The sequence below is a fragment of the Xenia sp. Carnegie-2017 genome, unplaced genomic scaffold (assembly GCF_021976095.1).
Source record: "Xenia sp. Carnegie-2017 unplaced genomic scaffold, XeniaSp_v1 HiC_scaffold_6, whole genome shotgun sequence".
NCBI lineage: Eukaryota > Metazoa > Cnidaria > Anthozoa > Malacalcyonacea > Xeniidae > Xenia > Xenia sp. Carnegie-2017.
The window spans coordinates 1117110-1132168 of record NW_025813526.1 but is presented as its reverse complement, the minus strand read 5'-3'; the positions used below and the strand labels follow the sequence as shown (position 1 = coordinate 1132168).

Sequence of the window (15059 nt, the reverse complement as noted above, 5' to 3'; positions counted from 1 at the left end):
ACACGATAAAACTACAGTTCACTTAATTATTGAAACTATATGCACTTATTGCTTACGCTCATTACTCAAATTTAAAATACTAAACGCGCGAAAAGTACTACGCGTAAATTCTTTCCTGTGACGGCACTTTGCAAACATCTCCGATCTTTTGTTCAAAAGAGACTTATGGCTTGATTTCATAATATCAATTTTCTCTTCTACACACAGACAACATGACTTGAAATGCGCCCAAGTAGCCAAGAAAAGCAGGAAGTAAATTATTATCGTGACGTGACGTGATGGACGAGAAACATAGTGTAGAGAATTATATGAAAATTTTTTTCGATGACAATTTAAAGTTATGTTGATTGAACATGCGGTGAACATTGTAGACTCAACATATATAGACAGCATTTGCTCACAATGTTGATGAGTGTTGAAAGGCATTAACCAGTGTTGAGCGTTGTTGAGAGAAGTTTGAATTACCTCAAATATTCCACTCAACAGCGCTCAAAATCATTTTTTGTCCCGTGGTCACCAAAGTTAGGAGAGCAAAAAAAACGTACGCTCGTATGCTAAAAGCTCACTCACACTAACACTTACGGAGTGATGCTTTAAATTCACCTCCTTAAGTATTCGAAGACAGCATTTTCATTCCACCAATTGTTTGATTTGAAGTAGAGCAAAGCTTGCCATCAATGCACAAATAACTTTGTCATGATTGACAGAACGTGATTTTTTTGTCGCATTCAGTGAATGAAAATATGAGTGTGAGTGAGATTTTTTAACGTGGGCGGTAAAAGTAAACTTAGCTAACAATATAGGACAACATAATCCATAAAAATCAACTATGGTGCCGAAGGAGAGAGAGAGCTCTATCGAATACTTTAACAAAAGTAATTATGCAGCAATTAGCTACAAGAGTCCTTTTAACAGATGTTGACATATGCTTCGGTCAACAGAGCATTATATTTAGATTAACAAAAGCTTGTTTGAGCAATGTATAAACTAGCTTGATGTTCCATAAAAGAAATGGACAAAAACAGAATTGAGAGACAACATATTTTCAATTAAATTATAAACTTACTCCTTTGCTTCGAAAGCAAAATTTGGCCGTCTGAACACTTTCTCAAACGGATATTCCCACAAATAAGGAGATACAATACGACCTGTAAAACAAAGTTCAATTTTGTTATGAGTTAAAATTGAATGACCAGTGGTTGTCTAAAAAATGCCAAAAATCACGCGCAGTTTTAGAAATGCAGTGACAACTACATGGTCGACAACGAGTTAATTAATCGAGTTGCTGCTCAACGTAAATTATTCAGTGGCCAGAGTATATGTAAAATTTGCATGACTCTTGATATTTGAAAAAATGAAAGAAATTGTTGATCATTACACACAAAGTTGCATCAAATTAAAATCAAATTTATGCATAATTGACAAGGATTAGAAAAATGCCATTAATAATCCAAGACAACCTGAGATTTGGAAGATGAGCGTTCGCGTACGCATTACCCAAATTTCCTGAAACTTAACTAGCTTGAACAACACGTTCAATATTACATGTTTGTAAATGATGATCGTCAAGGTTGGTATAGTCCTGAGAAGGACAGTTTTTGTTGTTATTAACTGACGTTTCGACAACCTTAGCGGTAGTCATCTTCAGAGTCAAATTAAACTCATTTGACTCTGAAGGTGACTACCGCTAAGGTTGTCGAAACGTCAGTCAACAACAACAAAAACTGTCCTTCTCAGGACTATACCAACCTGGACGATCATCATTTATAAACATGTAGCGATACTCCCGGTTTCAAACCATTTACTTTATTACGTTCAATATTTTAACACTATGTGTTTAATAGGTTTTAAGCAGTGTCATCTTTGTGCGGAAACTATTTCAAATGTACTTCTTGGTGACTAAATTCACATCTAAAAAGGGTTGCTACATTTGCAAGAATTTTAGTGTTACAAGCATGAACTATAAGATGTCCAAGTATCTATCTCCACCAAATATTTTTGAAAATCTTGTGCGATGATGAATATAGTAACGTTTTCCTAACTGTACATTTTTTATACACGCTGTAGCTATATTTTACATGCATTTTTGAGAGACTATAAATACGTTATTAGGCAACTTTTTTAATACTAATTCATTTAATAGCTTTACGGAAACACACGACGTCGAATAGACGTAGATGATATAATATCCAGGATATATTTTCGATCAAGTCTAAAATCGCAATATTCGATGTAATGCACAAGGCATGTAAATCTAAATTTTACAAGGGAAGCTCACCGATTCAAGGTAAATTAATGAAATCATACGGTGAAGTCTTACACGCATTGACAGGTAACTACGTTTCAAGTTTTAACTATAACAAGCACGAATTGCGTAAAACAAACCCCCAATGTACAAAGCAAAAGAAGAGCTCTGTGGTATAAGGCACTCCCTCGCCTTCACAGCACTGGTTCAGCAGCTCTTTGGAGAGTTTTTTTACCCTTTAAAACGTAAGCGAGTATTTTTTGAATAATAAACAATCTCCCCCCTGTTGTTAAACGATTTAAGCATCGTAATTGTCGCAAAGTTCGAAATATGCAAATATCAACCCTTTATGACTTTGTAGTTTCGCACAAATTTTCAAGTCAAACACAAGCCCGAAGAAAATAAGACAAATTCTACATTATCTTTTGTTATAGATGCATTCGGCACACGCAATACTCGAGAAACACTCCCGCAAGTTGCATCAGAACGAAAGTCAAACGTAAAACTTGTTAAAGAGAAAGTATGGAGAGTAGAAACAGGTTACAACATCGGAATTTTCAAAATTCAAAACAAGGTAAAAATACGTGATTATAAGGGGGAACTAAGTACGTAATTATAAAGACAATAAGTATTAATAGACAACAACATCGTATTTTAGATTCTACACAAAAATACATGCACCAATTTATCTTACCTAAATCACCCCATGTGACAGGATTTAACAAACCAGTCGTGCAATGAAATATCGGAATGTTTTGTGGTCTATAAGATAAGTAAGTAAAAAGACATTACAAGTTAATCTCAAACGCAATGACAACATCAAACCGCATAAGTGCATAGTTTGAGGACATCGTTTGAGGACATCGCTAAGCCCAGAATCAAAGAAAACGTTTAAGGGGCTGAATACATGAGCCCCGGTAGCCGGGATTAGGCGAAGCGATGAATGATTTTTGCCAATGGAAAAGATAAATACTTATCATCAGATAAATCTTCTTGAGCATTTTCAGAATGTTCTGATTTCATAAATACGCAAAGCATTTAAAATGTTTTCATTTTGGCATACTAATTTGGCATAATTTGAGAATTACAACAGGAATGACGAGTAGCGCTTAACAAACAGTTGTAATTTTTCCGCTTGAAGTTTTGACTCTTTTTAATGCTTCGAAATCCTTTCACGTCTCGCTGAATCTCGGTTAGACAGGACCATTTAAACAGCCTCTAAAAGCTAAACTGCATTTTCTCCTTTTACGTCACATCCGATGCAAAGTCACGTAATTCTTGGCCAAAAATCCAATGAATATCAAATTTTCGACCAACCAAACGAACTGCAAGTGTTCTTACAATCGATTGAACTATCTAAAGAGGTTATTTCCCTGACCCTAATTTGGCGCTTTAAACACAAAATTCATAACTATTTATCATAAAAACGATAAGAACGAGCTTCGCACATGCGCTCAATTACCTACCGTTTAGTACCAGTATACCAGCCAATACACACCATCATGTTAACTGCAATGTCCACGGGAATAATATCCGACACAGCATTCACATCACCGATCATTGACCGCAGCACACCTTTACCAGCCTGAAAATATGAATGAAAATTAGTACGGAAGCACCAAACTTTTTTGGACATACATAGTGCATGAATGACACATATGTTAACTAGAGATCTAAGGATAGTGCAAAGTTTCAAAAGACAAATGTAGTTCAACATTCCAAATAAAAATCGTTGCGATGACTTATGCCTAGCTATGCCGCTTTAAAGGCTGCAAAAGTGATATTAATTTTTAAAAGTGTTTTACTGAATTCATTTGAGAAGAGCATGCTCCGAACTGAACAGTCCTGCTTATGGCACAATCATTCGTAGTAGTATTTTTAATTGCAATTACAATTTGTGCATGTTTCTTTGAAGTTTTTATGGAGCAATATTGCCAACTTCAGCTTCACACTTCCGGGCGAAGGTAGCCTTAGTTCAATGGGCGAGACGTTCATATAACGCGTTAACTTGATCTTGAGGTGTTGAAAAATCGTTTGTTTATGTTGCAAACAGTCAAATAAATGTCTTAGTTGATGTGAGTTAATGTGAATGAGAATTTATTCTTTCATAATCTGTAATGCATTGGTAAGACATCACCAAATAACTGACAAATGTAAAATGAATGTTGTTGTAGACACCCCAGACACCATGTATGACTCACTTGAATTTTTACTCATCAAAATAGCGCATGGAAACTTTGCACTAAAATTCAATTTTGAATTCACGAAATGAAGGTCTGGATTCTTTTTTACAAAGTATGTAAAAAAGATACAAACATATATGCGACTGATCCTACAAAATCATATCTTTAAGAATACAATAAAATTTTCAAACGAACTTTATCAGAAGTCTTCAAAGTGAACATGTCACAAATCTATACGTAAATAGAAACTTTATCATCTTATTCAAACAGGTTTTACTGCGGACATGTGGACTAATGAAACAATCAACGTTTCCCAAAATGAGTTAAATTAAATTTCATTCATTGAGAAAAAAATGAAAAATGTGCCCAGTTGATAATCAGTTGAATCATGAGATTCATCATCAACTACAAGTTTCTCACTGAAAATGTGTACATTTAATTGACTGGTATACTTTTACATTTACTTAAAAAAACTAGAAGTTAACCATACCGCCACGAACAAGCCACTAGGACCATTGAAATTGTCAATCCAGCCCTATTTAGAATAAAACAAGGTCATTATTAAAAAAGTCAAAAGTGCAAACAAGATAATAGATGGATTTTGCAAACACGACGTTTCGTCTAAGACGTCGTAAATTTTAGCGAGCGATCTGGGTCTAGGACGCCACCAAGTCGTAAAGTATTTATGATTTAGCAGACTTTTTGTTGAACTTCGTCGAAGAATAGTATTAAACAAGTTTCATCCATTTCAAAATTTTTCTGCTGCATCATTTTTTCTATCATTTTATACTAACTTTTTTAGCATAAAAAACATACTGCAGTATACTTATTTTAAAATAAATATAAGCAAAAGCAAAATCTTCGACATGCGGCTTTGTGACTAAATTTGTTTAGACTCCAAGGAAACCCCCAAAATTAGAGCAGACCCCTCGTTTTTTTTACGTTTTTTACGCTTTAGGAATCAAACATTTGCAGGATTTAATTAAATACATATTTGTAGGCCTTATAATCTTTTGAGATGTAAATATTAAAGGTATATCCTTGTTCCAGCTCAAAAATTGAGTTTGTTTCAGTCGTCGTTGATAAGACGTCAAATTGTATGTTTTCACGTCTTAGTCGTCAAACGACTGCCGTCGTAGATTGAAGCGGAAGTAAAAGGCGCATGCACGCCATTTTTACAACGTCTAAAGCCTGTTTTCCACTAGCCACGTATCGTAACGTATCGTAGCAAAACGTAACATGGCGCTTGAATTTGATGGTCAATAGGCACAAGCACGCATGCGCCATGATACGTTTCGTTACGATACGTTACGATACGTGGCTAGTTGAAAAAAGGCTTTAGACGAAACGTCGTGTTTGCTAAATCACTCCAATGCTATTTATAGGCCAAATAAAGCTAGTGGCTCTATTGTTGAAGTAAGAACTGTACAGGATGTCACTGATCAATTAATAAATACACAAAAAAAAATTCTTATGTTTGTGATGGGAAATCTTTGCATCATTTACATTTATAAAATTGCAACAATACAACGAGTGCGCTGATTGGTTCATATTGTTATATACAAAAGAAATAAAACATGTTTTTCGTGTTAGCGCTGGCTTATGCAAACCTCAAAGACATTTGTGAGAACTCTCAACCTTACGTGGGTGTCGGGCTTGCACTGATATGTTCTCGAGTTCTCCCTGTGCAAACAGAGTAAGCATCTTTTATTTCTTCTGGCACGTCACATGATTAAAAACAGAGGCGCTCTTACAAACAGAGGTCACTTTATTTCTAATTAGTTTTGTTGTCGAGAAAAAACATAATAAAAAAAGAAACGCCAAATGACAAAGAAAAAACAAATTTGTTGTTTCGTTAATATGAAATGAAAGCCCAAATACTGGGAAAAAAACATATTCTTGTCTGGAACAAATAATGAAAAAATCTGAAGAAATTTATCGATTTCGATATTTCTAAGTTATTCCTCATCTTTAATGTTTGCATTCATACATGCGATGTACATTCAAAGATAAAGATATTTCTTATTTTTGGTCTCGTTGCGTTTTACTCATAACTTATTCTTAAAGAAATTGTAGTTTCAAAAAATTAATGACGGACATAGACCCAAAGTTGTATTACGAGCTTGAAAAACAAAGGCTTTAGTTTTATCATGCTTGGGATCATGAAATGGAATTACCAAGCAATATGTCGCAATAGATTTTGGTGATCAGCAACATATACATACCGGCATTGGTTCTCTGAGGCTGGCACCAACAATAGATGGGCGAAATACAGCGATTGGCATGTCATATTTGCGCTTGAACAACAAGGACTCTGCCAAAGACTTTGTAAAGGTATATGTGTTAGGTCTCTTTTCCAAAAGAGCTGGGGTCACTTCTTTGATCATACCATCATTCATCCAACTAAAATGGAGACATAAAAAATACAGGCCGTCGCTCAAAAAAAAAAGGCATACATTATCACACGTAGAGATTACTAATTTCAAGTAAAACATAAGCGCAATGCAAAATAGATAGATACCACAGCACAAGAAGAAATGAAGTAGAATGACCACAATCACTTAACATGCAGGTGCATTCTTTGCTCGCTGAACAGCGAAAGTCGAAGTTGAAATAGCAGATAACAGCGACAGCATGCTTTAAGGTAGAACGATAGAAAATACGTTTAAGGAATGATACAGAAACCACAAGAAATTGTTCAGTAACATAGAATAACAACATGGAACTTTCAAAGTATGTGTAGAAATTGAAGGAATGCAACAAAAATTTTCAAATTGAAATGGTCGATTTTATCCCAGACGTAATCCTCCAAGTAATATTCGAGCATATGTACTAGCAAGACACTTCAAACCTTCGTCATGATGAAAAAATCTTTCTGACAAGCAAAGTGAACTGTTCACAAAATGTATTTAGTCAACATTCCAGGCGTGACGTTTAAAAATTGCGCGTCAGTAATCAACAAGAAGAGGAAAGAAACAACCGTTCTCGTAATTTTGTATAATTTAGCTAATGCCTGAAGATTGGCATGAAACTCTGAATAGCAATATTTTAAGTATTTTTATTGTATTACACGTAATAAATGATACACTTTGTTTTTTAACAAAAATTTAAAGCTTCCATAACGTCAAATATTTTTTATCGCGAAATGAAATCTAGGCATTGTTTTTACTACTTTCGCGAAAGCAGAAATTCATTTGGTAAAATCGTTCAATATTTGTCGCGATTTTTATTTAAAATTTGATGCCCCACGGACGTCGTGTTTTCGGCAAATAGACTGGCTCTAGCTTTGTTTATGATGTCATGCAAGAGAGTCCGGAGACCGCAATGTTTTGATGTTATTTGCGGTAGACAAAGTGTGATCAAATTTGAAGGCTAATTCATAATTTCTTTTATTTTCAATGGCATTTCGTGGTAGTCATATTCCTTATAAGTAGCTCAATATTAACTTTACTTCGGGGAATACTATTTAAGAGACTGAAGACAACCACTACGGACAGTAGCGAGTGGTCTAGCAGCATACGCGAGACGAAGCTTGGGCAAACAAAAATTGTTAGTAGGTTACAAACAGCATATGAGAAAACGCCACCACGCGTTAAAAGTGATACCAAATGGACAAATTTGTTCTGTAAACGTAAGCGAGTGGTTATTGTAATCTGCATTATACAACAAGGTCGTCTGAATAATAAACAATGTAGCATTTTGATAGACTGCATGAAGTTAACAATTCTATTATTTCAAACGGATTGTATACGATTTACTTTCTTATCATCATAGAGGCAGCATTGAAAAACGGCGCTCATAATCTTTAAGCTTCAAATGAAGCCTTCAAAATTGTTAAAAGACACGTTTTGTTTTACCTTTATACCAAAGTCAACTGATATTCTTCGTCGCCTCTTTGCCTCTCGCCGCTTGTTGCTTAGGCACACTTTATTTGTCAATTTAGCAGCTAGACAACTGTTCCATCCGCAAATACTATTTGTTTCTTATCAAAGTATTGAACGCAAAAGGTATGTAAAGAATACTATAAATATAGACTATAGTCGATGACTCCCTTGGATGACGTCAAAAAATTTACTCGTTTTAGGCTTCTGCTACGTGCCACGGACCTGATCCACTCAAAATACGCTTCTGGCTAACTTTAAAGCGCGATAAAAATTGAACGATTAAACCAATTGAATTTTTGTTTTCGCAATTATACTAGAAACGATGCCAAGATTTCATTTGGAAAAATTTTTTGTTATTTGTCATTCTGTTATTTGAGTTTGGATCAGTTAAAGCGGTGCACCGATCGTTTTCATTGCGGTACATTTCCGTATTACTGTTATTTAAAATTGTTTTAAAATGAAAATATTTCTCATGCCAGTTTTTAAATCAACCGCTTGGAGTTTTAATAATGCTCCATATAGCTACCTATTCACGCCCGTTTACCAAAGGAGTTAGGAACCATAGAAATGTCTCAATTAGGTACTCTAGTTTTAACAAGCGCTTAATATTCATAGAAATAACTTTTACAAGCAAATCAATCTTGTCTAATCGATGCTATTTTCGAGTAGACAATCTTTCTCTTCCCGGATATTAGCTATATACACATTTTGCTAACTGTCGGATAACGGAGCATACAAATTTCGAAGGAAATACTACATTACAAATTAAAACATATGCTGGCGCAGATGCTCAAAAATAAATGGGCAGCAAATGACCAAAAACAACATTTCATGTCGATTAAGTTCCAAACTTACTAGGTTATTTCCAACACGTTTTTTGCATCAACTGACGGTGGATAGTATTTTTCCTCAATATAATCTCTGTCACAATTGGAGTAGGCTGTCGAGACGTGAATGAACGCCTAAATGAAGACAGAGAAATTTTTCAACAATCGTACATTGATCATACAGTTTCCAAGCTCAGTGATAGGAAGTTTTTACAAGAAACTAATTGTAAATAGCAGTTAAGGTAAATTGCAATTTCTGGTAAACATTAAGAAAACGTCGCGACATTTTAAAAGTGTTGAGATCAAGTAATAAGTTAACCGTAAAGTTTGACTTTTAAATCACCATGCAGTACAAACGGGAACATTGACAGTTATAACCAATCAAAAGGAACATTGTGGTATGAACTATACAAACCTCAAGATTCTTCATATTTCCGCTAAGTTTCAAAACATTGTCCAGGCCATTAACATTCAGCTTCAAAGACAACCTTGTTAAAAAAAGTTTCAAAAACATTTCAAAATAAATTCAATCTACTGCATATAAGCCCTTCCCGCCTCTCCTTCTCAACATTTATTCTGATTCACCTGACACAGGCAAAATAACATCGTTTGAATAGAAAAACAACACATACCTAAACCTTAACAAAGAGCGCTAAAGCGTTTTGATAGCGAAAATGTTAAATGTGCCGATGCCATGGTTTATTAATACATTAAATTTTTATTTAAGCTCATCTGTTGGGATTTTTAAAATACAAAACAATACAATACGTATGTAACGTTGACATAACACACATATACGATGCAATGAAATGTTTTTCTTCGTTTTACATACCTAAGTTCTTCATCAAATCTAACAGTAGCCGCAGAATGAAATACAATTTCAACGTTTTCTTCAAGAATCTGTATGTTGCTCTCAGACAACCCAAGTCTTGGCTCTGACATGTCCCCTTTCATCACGACAACAATGTCATTGTAATGTGCACGCATTTCACGAACTCTTGCGAAAAGCTGAATAGAAAAAGTAGCTTGTTGAGCGTTGTTGTGCTGTTATTGCTTAATATGTAACTTCAACGATTTACCAAGATAAGAGATGTCACCCCACAGTTACAAGTCAATCATACTGTAATGTAAATGTTTAAATTGGTAACAAAGGCAAAACGAACATGTGGCGAACTGAAATAGTTTGGGATGGAATAAATTGCGTTCAGATGCAGCTGCAAAACATTTACATAGATTTCAGCATTCATTTGCAGGCGTTTTTGAGGCATCTAACATTCAATAAAAAACGACGAAATTAGTGTGGCAACGATTATAGCAATAGGGATAACATATTAGCGCAATGCCAATATAAAATCGCATTTTGTAACTGTCATAATCAATTCGTTTCGTTTATGAAGTTTAACTAGCTTAAAGCACCGATAGAGCAAACTGAGTAAACAATTATTTATTCCGTGTCCGCGGGAATAAATTCCCAAACTGAATGCTAAATTTTCCCAAGCAAACAAAGCTGTAAATTCAGTAAACCGAGTAGTTAAATAGACCACAAGTATAAAACGTAAAACTACAAAAACGTTAGTGACCTTAAAAGTTCAGCTATTACCAATTTAGCAATTTCCATTACTCCCCCCTGATTTTTCGAAGCACGCAATGACGTTTCAGCTGTATATGAGTCACGCGAGCAACTTAAGAAGGCAAATAATACAATTGCACAACCATGTTGCTACAAACACAGGAACATCTTTAATTTAATATCTAATAATAAAATAACAACAATATAACGCATGTGCTGATTGATCTATGACTGAGTTTGCCATCTGTGCAAACCGATCGTAATTGATTGTTATTTTATAAAAGAAACAATCGTCAATTTTGGGGAGAAGCAATAATCAATGTAGGCGCCAAATTTTCATATTAGTTGGGAAAAATGAATTTAAGATAATGTCGTTATTTCAGCTCATAAGCTATAAGAAGTTTATAGTTTGACACATACAGGGGATAAATTGATACAACAAATTTCCAACTGCTTAGTCTGAACGCACAGCATACGCACAGGAGATTCTTTATTTAAGAGCATGATTGACAATAGTATATCTTTAATTTTTTTATGTAATAATCATTGGAATTTGAGCAATTTTATTGGTCTAAGGCTATGATCTATAAGAGGAAACACGCACTGAATTGACGTCACCGAAATTTCTTGTTTTTATAATTTCGTGAATATTTACCAGAATTTATCATTGAATAGGCAAATGAAGACCTGAAGAAGACCAGGTTGAAGCAGTGGACGTATTTGAGCAAAAAGAAAAAAGAAAACCAGGTTTTCAAATGTTGATTTGTAATTAGTCTTCGATAACAAAATTTCAACAAAATTGATTTGCCATTGCTTATTTGTTCTGTTAGCCAATCACATTCTAGCACGTGACTTAAGCTAGCCAATAGCATTTCTTCCATCCTACAGGTAACATACTCATGATACTTGCAAAATCTTGAATTTTTCATTTTTCCAAGTGATAGGGTAAACAAAAACAACTTGTTGATTGTTATAAATGGGAATATCTTTCGGTTTTATTGTGTAAAACAAGCAGTTATGGACACACTGTCATAATACCAGTGCATCTATAACTGAACATAACAACGGTTAAATGTAATCTATTTCAATAATGATCATATCTGAATACTATTTTTAATGTCTTTGGATAAGGACCACATTATTACAACATTTGGAAATCTTAAATCAGAATTAACCAAGGCCTTGTATAAAACTGTTGATCGTCGCTGAAAATTCATATGATCAACTTTCAAGCAACATTACAAAATACGCTATAAAAGAACACCCTTGATTAATATATACACAACTTGTGATATGCATTGTCAAATTGTTGTACGTTCAGTTGACAATATGAAAGTTAATCGTGCATATTTTAAACCCTAAATTTTCCATGTGAGACCTGCATAAAATACAAATAAAATACATTTGCAAATGTATTTAACGAGTGATTTTATTCTGCTTCAAAATTATCATAAAATAAGTCTTTATGGTAAAGCCAGTACCCTAGTAATTTATGTTCTAATTAATTTTCCATAAATTTAAATTTTCTATATGATACAATGCCATCTCTTCAGGAATAAATTTATGGCAAACCTTACTCCCACAGTCCAGGAAATGTCATTTCAGAGCTTTTAAATGAAAACCTACGAAGCCTAAACCTCCGCCTCAAACCTACGAAGCAAAACCCGGCCCTTTGGCTCTCGTTACCTAAATTTAATAATAAACAGCTTCAGCAAACGCAACGCGACTTCAACTAGGGCGTCCAAATGTTGAGGAGAACTGGTTCGAGGACGACGTAGTAATGTCATCTTATTTTGGTTTAGCATTTGAGACGGAGAGTCAAGGACGTGAAAATTTATAGTTCACTCTCAAAGAGTTTATTTTCTTTGATGAGACGAGTGAAAAACACATATTCCTAAATGTTTGTTCAAAAAATAATGAGTTGGAATTCAATATATGTTTGATTTTCCGTCGTTCAATGAAGACGAATCGCAGCAATGTTTTAGAAAAACAAGTTAGTTTGCTTATGCACTTATTCTAGATGAAAATTTTCTGTTTTGACACCATAGACATCGGCCATGTCATTATCAACTCTTTAATATGTGATATCTACAGGATTTTAATTAAAAACAAGGCGCTTTTATAATAATTATATGTACGATGTGAAACAAAACAGTAAAAGAAACAAGTTGTAAATTTCGCCAGAAAAAAGACTGGAAAGGTTGTTAAAAACAGTTAAGATTGTGTTTGTAGCTATTCAAGTAAACAGAGCAGTGTTCAACTAAAACAACCTACGACAAAACGCAAAAAAAAAACAAATGTTAAATACAAAAACATTTAAGGTAAACCCCGCTCGATGTTTTTTGTTTTTAAATTTGCATATTTTGAGCTTTGCCTACAGTTGCAAAGTCAAAAATACTTTGGCAGTAGAAATATTATGAAAAACTTGAAAAAAACATACACGTTCCGCTTCAAAAGTGAAAAAATTGACTGCAAGAGCTGACGTCCTGAGCACGACGTCAAATCGCCCATTTTCACGTACTCAAATCCAGGAAAGCGCCGTCCTAAACTTGACCCGAAATACAAGCACGCCATGCCACGCCATTTTCACGTCCTCGTCGACGTCGCGTTGTTTTTGGTAAAGCTGTCTAATTTTAGGCAGTGGCGACGGAATATTGATAAATGGAGGGGGGGCTACATTCATATGCTATAATCCATTGACACAATTGATTTCAATAGTAACCAATAAAGTAAAACATGCATATATGAATAATAGCTCCCCCCCAATTATCAATGTTCCGCCGGCCTTGATTTTGGGGCGCAATTTTTATTGATGGTTTACCAAGATGAAATGTTCCCACCACGCTACTCCGTACATAACTTATCCCCCTTCCTTTGGCGAGAAAAGAAAAAATCTGCTTTTCGAACACTTAACGTAAACTCAATGGCAAACTTGCTGCCTATCAGAGACGTCTATTTGTGAGAGTTGGGACAACCAGGTTGCTAACGCGTATCCGACTATAGCATGATTTGTCACAAAACTGACCATCAAAGTATGCAAAGCAGTTTAACAACCACAAAACAAAATGACACACAAATTATCAATTGTCTATGGATAGGCAGCGGAGAAATCACTTACGCCCGCATTCTAAAAGCTCGCTCACGCTCACACTCACTCAATGAGTGAAGCTTCAAAAAATAAATCGTTTCAAATTGTATCGTCTGGATAGTTAAACTGTTTTCCAAGTGTTTTTCCTTTGAATCACTTTCGTAAATGTTCTTTTTGTTTCCATAGTCTTTGGAAAAAACTCACAAGTGCATGTTTATTCCAACTTGCACTCGAAACCATGCTATTACTTACTAATAAAATATATGAAAAAAATTCTCAATTCTGTTGACTTTTAACTTCAGCGTACGTACATTTCACCCGGCATGTTATTAATTATCGACCGGCTCGTATATTTCAAATCCGTCGGATATTACTTTTCAACACCATAGCTTCCACACACACCGCTAGAACAAAGTATCTACTTTTAGCAGTGTTTATATTTGTATCGAGAAACATCTTTAAAAAGGTGATCTTCAAACTCGTTCGCGAAAGAAAATCTAGCTACTTAAAACTTACACCAGCCAGTGTAATTGTTTTGTTTATAATAATGTAACTTTCCCGCCTTTGAAATGTTTTATATTGACTGGCTCTTATATTACTTCTTTGTTTGACAATCAGGAGCAGTTTTGAAGAAAAATCAGCACTGGTGTTTCCGCTTTTTTGCACTGGTATTTAGGAAAAATTGCACTGCTCTTAAACAATCAGAATTGAGAAATTTTTTCATGTATATTATTAGGTTTTATACTCATTCAGTAAATAATAAGTCTGCGAGTTGTTGCTTGATAAGAAGACCTTTTTCTTCTTTTATCTGCTAACAGACTTAAAAAAACATACACTTCTCATCCATACCGGAAAAATATTAAAATGGTTAAGCTATGTGAATAGGTGAGTTGTAAAAACAGAAAAACAAAAAAGAATAACTTAAGTTTTCATTGCGTATAGTTTAATTAAGACATACATTAAAGCCTACGGAGTTTATAAACAACATATAACCGTAATAAAAGCTCGCTAAAAACAAGAACTAACGCTTTAAAATGACAAATTTTCATGATGCTCGTACAAAAAACAAAAAAAAAACTTACTAAAAAGAATCCAAAACTCGAAGCAGATGACAAAAACATCATTTGTTTATTTCGTATTTTAATTCGGGACCTAAATTTGCCCCGAATTAAAATACGAAATAAACAAATGATGTGAGTGATTGAATTGTGGGTGATTGTTGGCTCTTGTCATTTACTTCTCCCACTTCTTAAGAACTGGTG

General features: G+C 34.5%; 1 protein-coding gene across 2 annotated transcripts in view; it reads right to left on the bottom strand.

Annotated features, from left to right (window-relative positions):
• LOC124457481 (fatty acyl-CoA reductase 1-like) overlaps positions 1 to 15059 on the bottom strand; it is a 31586-nt gene that overhangs the window by 11981 nt on the left and 4546 nt on the right. For both annotated transcript variants that reach the window (XM_047007720.1, XM_047007719.1), the window contains exons 3-10: positions 9972 to 10147; positions 9555 to 9627; positions 9168 to 9274; positions 6654 to 6831; positions 4919 to 4963; positions 3712 to 3830; positions 2940 to 3007; positions 1067 to 1148 (exon numbers count right to left, since the gene is read on the bottom strand). In XM_047007720.1, coding sequence (XP_046863676.1) covers positions 1067 to 1148; positions 2940 to 3007; positions 3712 to 3830; positions 4919 to 4963; positions 6654 to 6831; positions 9168 to 9274; positions 9555 to 9627; positions 9972 to 10147 — 848 coding nt within the window. The remainder of the gene's footprint in view (positions 1 to 1066; positions 1149 to 2939; positions 3008 to 3711; positions 3831 to 4918; positions 4964 to 6653; positions 6832 to 9167; positions 9275 to 9554; positions 9628 to 9971; positions 10148 to 15059) is intronic.